This window comes from Pecten maximus, chromosome 15 (genome assembly GCF_902652985.1).
Source record: "Pecten maximus chromosome 15, xPecMax1.1, whole genome shotgun sequence".
Classification (NCBI taxonomy): Eukaryota; Metazoa; Mollusca; class Bivalvia; order Pectinida; family Pectinidae; genus Pecten; species Pecten maximus.
The window spans coordinates 31,977,571-31,984,618 of NC_047029.1; the positions used below are offsets into that span (position 1 = coordinate 31,977,571).

Genomic DNA, 7,048 nt, shown 5'->3' on the forward strand with positions numbered 1-7,048 from the left:
ACGTCCTTTCAACAGCTATTGTCTTTTAAGGACGGCCTCCCCTGTGTATTGTTTAACGTCCTATCGACAGATATTGTCTTTTAGGGACGGCCTCCCCTGTGTATTGTTTAACGTCCTATCAACAGCTATTGTCTTTTAAGGACGGCCTCCCCTCTATATTGTTTAACGTCCTTTCAACAGCTATTGTCTTTTAAGGACGGCCTCCCCTCTATATTGTTTAACGTCCTATCAACAGATATTGTCTTTTAAGGACGGCCTCCCCTGTGTTTTGTTTAACATCCGATCAACAGCTATTGTCTTTTAAGGACAGACTTCCATGTGTGCGAGATGCGTTAATGTGGTGTGTGTTTTGGGAGACTGCGGTATGTTCGTGTTTGCTTCCTTATGATAGCACAGAACTGATGCCGACTACCTCAATTAAGGTTTACTGCAAATGACACCCAGCAGGATACCCCACCCGGTCACATTATACTGAGAACGAGCGAACCAACTGTCCCTCTCACAAAATACTGAGCGTTAAGCATGTGTAGTATGTCTCGGCACGACTATTGTTTCACAAAAGAATAGTAATGCTAAACCGAATAAAACTGTATTTACCATGTTTCACGTTCTAGTTTAAATATCGTATTGATGTTTAAGATTAAATCCTGATATTGTAATGTCTATCGTAATATACATTGATCACGTTATGTGCGAGGATAAACAGGTATAATTGACCTCTTTGTCAAGCTTTTCGATCGTTAAGATTCATAGAAATGTGTATGTGTTAAACACTTTTTACCGAAATATCATTTGAAATCGTGATAGTTGTCAGTGTTGTAATATATTGTTTGTACATTCCTTTGTTTACCTGGTAACTAGTCAACGAGATGAGTCTCATAATGCTTCCGAAATATGTAAAAACAATAATAATAAAATCATAACTGAAAGAAAACAAAGTTGTTTACGGGGCTAATATTACGCAGTTGTCCAAGTCAGATCTAGTTCGGCGGTATTGAATATCGCGCAACCACGCCAGGCAAACATTCTGTCCTCAACCAGCGAAATGACCACCTATACAGTACTGCCTGAATGGCCAGACGGGTATAGAGAATAGTGCGTGTTCAATACCCCCCCCCCCCCCCCCCCCCCCCATACACTGATTATAATGCTGTGGCATACCTCCAAAACATCATCACCATACATCGCGTTAACCCACGGCTTACTTTTATGGATGTATGTCAATATGTGTTCGGTAAAAGAAGCCCCCGAAGAAACACATTAGGCTTACTTTCTCATTTTAAGTTATCATATTCCTATTTCTTGGATTTTCATTAATTCCAAAGAAGATTCCTTCCAAGTAGCGTTTGAGATTTAATAATATCGAAACCGAATGACAAAAATATATGTTATTACCAGATTTTTTTCTCCTTATAACGAACGACAGCCATATCGTTTAACTATGGCTTAGTTGGTCATGTCTTACCCAAAATAGGGTCATTTAAGGACGAGTCTATTATGAGTAATTAGACTCTAAACGCCATTTTATAGCGCAATCACACTGAAATTCCACACCCAACTGGACACAATAGCGTGACATCCAACTAGTTCATTTTAGTTTAACAACGAGTAAACCCGACCTTACAGGAGAAGGCGCTTTAATAAAGAATTCAGATGAGGCAATGTCGAGGTGTCAACACACGTGATAAAATAAAAGATTAAAATTTAGTTGCCTTACGAATCATGGAGAGGGAATGGGGAGAAGAGGGTGTATGGGGATGGGGAGGGGGTGTGCAGCAGATACGCCTTTTACGGCCAACCCCCAGGATAACACATACAGCTGGCAATGGTATTAATATGAAATAAAATTCAATCAATCATGATGAATGTTTAAAAACTTTAATATACATTTTGCCAAAAGCGCAAAAGAAAACATATGCAACTATAATGTAAACAATGTTTGGAATGTTGATTCAACACAAAACACCATTGCACTCCATTCAGTAAACAAATACGTAAGACAAAGAAAAGAGCAAAATTGATCTGCTGCCCAAATTGCAACACTTGAATTCATTATCTTAGCCTTTCTTTCCAGTCTTTTTCTTTCTTTCCTGTCTGTGCCTTTGTTCTGACTACTTGGCATCCGTCCTCATATGACCCTGGCTAGTTTCTAATTGACACCTGTCCCCATATGACCCTGGCTGTAGGTGTTCCTCATGACACCCATCCTCTTTTGACCCTGACTGTTGCTGTCCCCTTGACACCCATCCTCTTTTGACCCTGACTGGTGGTGTTACCTTGACACCCATCCTCTTTTGACCCTGACTGTTGGTGTTACCTTGACACCCATCCTCTTTTGACCCTGACTGTTGGTGTTACCTTGACACCCATCCTCTTTTGACCCTGACTGTTGGTGTCACCTTGACACTCGTCCTCATATGACCCTAACTGTTGGTGTCACCTTGACACCCATCCTCTTTTGACCCTGACTGTTGGTGTCACCTTGACATCCGTCCACATATACGAAGTAACCCTGACTGTTGGTATCTAATTGACATTCATCCTCATGTGACCCTAAATGTTGGTGTCACCTTGACACCTGTCCACATATACTAAGTAACCCTAACTGTTGATGTCACCTTGCCACCCATCCTCATATGACCCTGACTGTTGGTGTCACCTTGCCACCCATCCTCATATGACCCTGACTGTTGGTGACACCTTGACACTCGTCCTCATATGACCCTGACTGTTGGTGTCTACTTGACACACGTCCTCATATGACCCTGACTGTTGGTGTTCCCCTACACACCCGTCCTCATTTGACCTTGACTGTTGGTGGCTCCCTAGACACTCGTCCTCATATGACCTTGACGGTTGCGAGGACATTTAAAACAAACAGCACGGATGGATGATACTTATCTATATATTTTTTTATGTATTGCCACTCAAAGTGTAGAGGTTAAAAGTCATCATTTTACATCCAATGAAATAGTTCAAAGGTTACGCAGAACTACGCATTTCATTTTGTATCCGCTACTTTGTAAGCACTTATAGCATTTTGAAGTTATTTATATAACCTCGGCAATGCGTATGTTTTTGGTTTTAATCGGCAGATGTAGAATGGATGGAACCGGATCCAGATCAGTCGAGTTCAACAGATGTAAATAACACGGGCAGAAGATCAAGACCTCCGATTTATATACTTGTTTTTCCATGATGATGAAAGTAAGATTAAGGATTATACTCATAAAAAGCACTTGCTACTCTCTTGCAAAAACAAAGCACAAAAAGCGAGCTTGTATGTGTAACATGCGAACGATTTTTGGCAAAGCCGGCTATAAACGTTTGTAATGGGGTATTGACGTCATAGGAGATACGGCGCTAATTGTTCGCAATCCTACTCTCCTCCTCAGGTAAAACAGAGACCCATTAGCGCACACTTAATCAATATAGGATTTGTTTTATTAAGATTCCATATTCATTAAAGAAATTTTATTCGGCCTCGTTAAATTATGTTTTTTTTACCTGTTGGTGTTGTTTTATCCGAGGGTTAGTGTTTTACACACATACACCGATTCGCTGTTTGTAAACAAACGTAAGGTGGTCTCAGAAGTAAACTAACAGGAAATGTTATGTTTTAATGGAATAGTGGTAGTATAACGATTTTGTAGACACATATATTATTGATTTGAATCTGGTATCTTTTGCTTGTTTGAGGTCAAATATCCTCACAATAGCTAGCCATGGGATGACATGTGCTCAAAGGGACACCAACTGCCAGTCCCGGTGTGACGTGGTCAGAGGGACACCAACAGCCAGTCATAAGATGACATTTGCTCAGAGGGACATCAACAGCCACCCATGGGAAAACATGTGCCTAGAGAGACACCAACAGCCAATTAGTGGATGACATTTGCTCAGAGGGACACCAACAGCCACCCATATGATGACATGTGCCTAGAGGGACACCAACAGCCAGCAAGTGGATGACGTGTGTTTAATGTGACACCAACAGCCAGTCATAGGGTGACAAAATCGGTTAGGGGTAGGGTTATGGTGAAAGAGTCTGCCATTGCTATAGCTGCCATTCAAGATTGTGGCTTCAAATTGATTGAGCATCCGCCTTATTCACATGATCTCACTCCATCAGACTTGATCTATTTCTAAACCTGAAAACAGCCATTTCATGCACCCTAACCCTAACATGCAGTGGATGACTTTCTGAACAGTCAAGAAAAGTAGTTCTATAAAAGTGGCATTGAGGCCCTTAAACACCGCTGGCAAAAATGTATAGATAATACATTATGTCCGGCAAAATTTAAATCCTTCAATATGAGGCTCTCAACTTATCAATCAGCCCTCGTAAGAGGATGTGGTTGTTGGATTACACAATGGTAAAATACTCGTTTTTATCCTCGGCAGCCGGGCTTCGATTTTCTGTGCACAGGTTAGAGGTCATCTGTCCGGCCACGTGATATATCCGGATACTCCGGTTTCCTCCAACAGAAAGGCCTGTCACGCGCTTCCATCAAGTCACACTCTCGCGCTTATTATTAGTTGGCATTTTTTTTCTTTTTTAGCAATTATTGTAAAATAAGTTAAATTTACATTTACAAATATCAAGCATGGGCAGGACATGTCTGCATGATAGCCTATTCCTCACATCATAATGACAATCCGCAGTCTTTATTGCAAACACTTTAACTTAAAGCTAACGATAAGTAAAAGAAGTAGATTGTCAGGTTGTGTGTCTAGGTGGTCAGGGGCTTGAAGTATGACACATACAGTTGATATTGACACACATGGTTTTTCGTATACAAGTTGGAGTTGGACCTGGTTTGGTGTTGGTTTAAAGTCCCATTAACACAATTAGGTCAATATCAGGCCGACATCTACGAATAAGGGGAGGGGGTATAGGTGGTGGTGGTGAATGGTGGGGGGGGGGGGGGGGGGGGGGTACGTATGATTCCATTACATTGTCATATCTTTCCTGGACAAGGTTATACAACACTAATGTGTAAAGCTGCATATCAAGCAGACAGAGTCCCAATTTAATAGACCTTCCTCTCAGGAGCAAACGCTCAGCTAAAGGTCAAAAGTGAGTCAGTGTTAGGGTATAGATTATGAAGAAAAGTCGTTAATAATAAGGGGAAAGATAAGATCCGAGATTTAGCTGTTTCTTACGAATCCTGCCATGGATCAACAGCTACAGTTCTTCCAAGCTACCTTCAGGACAGGTTTATATATAACAGCTATGGTTCTCTCAACCTACCTTCAGGACAGGTTTAAATATAACAGATACAGTTCTCATATCCTACCTTCAGGACAGGTAAATATATAACAGCTACAGTTCTCATAGCCTACCTTCAGGACATAGAAAATAACGCGACGGTTCACCATTTATTTTCGAAATACTTCAAATGTTTTAAAATCTACCTTAAAATGTCTGAGATTGAAGGAGTTAATTGGAGTTGAAAACCTTATGTTTTTTCTCTCCTGTTATTTACTTTATTTTAGGCCACCTGTGAAGCGCCTTAAACATGTTAATTTGAAAATCCGCTCTTTACCTCACGATTTCCTCTTGCACGCGCACCTGTTAGAGGGGGTCTCAGGGGAGACCTATATACTAAAAAAGACTATTGTATAGATCGTTTATATCGGTTGTCACTGTTTCCTTGGTTATCATCACTGTTTTATTATTTTCTGCCAAAAAAAAAAAAAAAAAAAAAAATGAAACTGACCTGAACGTAATATCTATCAGTTCATTTCATTTTGAGCCGATCAATAGACAAATGAATTTATTTTCTACTTAAGAAAGTACGGCATTTCGAAACTGCGATGTAGAAATGTTCAAGTATTTATTCACATGCACATACTAATGGTCAATCGTTATTTACTCATTTATTTCTATTGTATAAAAAGTACTTTAAATGTAATATCATAATACAATCAAGATAGGATTTTCTCTGAATATTACACACACGAAATAAATAAAACCGTTAGTATTTCTTGTAATCTAAAATTCCACCAAATCGGCTTCCTTTCTTTTGTGACGTCATAATAAAATGTAACGTTATATTATTGACGCAATATATATTTTATGAATAACAACATAATGACATTAAACATCAACATGTTTACAGTCTGTTTTTCCTGAGTCCCCTCGGACGTATCCAGAGCCCCCTACCTAGAACCTGTGTGGTTTCTGAAACGTGAAGAAAGCTATACCGAGGTACGAAACCAGCCACTTACGATCAGCTAAAACACTCAGGTCACTTGACAAGGAGTTTAATATTACATACACTTAAAGCTCGGCGCTCGATAAATACCACTTCTTGAATAACGAGCTAAACCGTTGTGAACTAAAAAACGAACTGTCCAAAAACATGTGTGTTTTTTTTATTTGTGTGGGATAGACAAATAATATGATCTTACCTGTGGATTGCTGGTCACTTCCGGGTAGCGTCGATGTTACTAGAAACGCACATATTAGGAACCATTCCATCCCGAAGTCGGTCGTGTATGAAGAATTAAAAAAAAAGAAACTTCCTTGAGAAATGTAGCACTAGATACAGGTTGACTATGTCTACTGACGAAGCTCCACACTCCTACCACCTAGACGAGAGAGCGCACGTTTATATAGCTACTCTTTATCCCCACACCAGAATATAAAACATACCGAAACAAGCACTTTGAATAACAACATAGTGTTACATTTTTTACATAAATATCCTGTTGACAGTATATGCCATCACCTGATCCAGAAATAGTTCTCCTTCAATTACGCGCTGGTATGTATCGTCTGCTCCGGGGCTACTGAAGCTGCACATAGAAGCTGGCGGGATAAAATCATTCACGTGACTCTAACGAGTCATGTGATATGTATAAATAGACCATGATGTTTTCTTTATTTGTAACAGGGAGCTATTGTTTACACATTCGTGAAACAGGTACTGCTTATAAAGTGTACACCTATTTCTATTATCGGAAAACAATAGCATGGAATATGTCACACTATTACAGTCAGACTGACATCTCGAAGTTAGTAACACCATGAAAAACTTCG

At 39.8% G+C, this 7,048-nt stretch overlaps 1 protein-coding gene across 1 annotated transcript in view; it reads right to left on the minus strand.

Moving 5' to 3' along the window:
* LOC117343903 overlaps nt 1-6,781 on the minus strand; it is a 49,725-nt gene extending 42,944 nt beyond the window's left edge. The window contains exon 1 of the mRNA XM_033906458.1: nt 6,418-6,781. Coding sequence (XP_033762349.1) covers nt 6,418-6,487 — 70 coding nt within the window. The 5' untranslated portion in view covers nt 6,488-6,781. The remainder of the gene's footprint in view (nt 1-6,417) is intronic.
* Nucleotides 6,782-7,048: the final 267 nt, after the last annotated feature.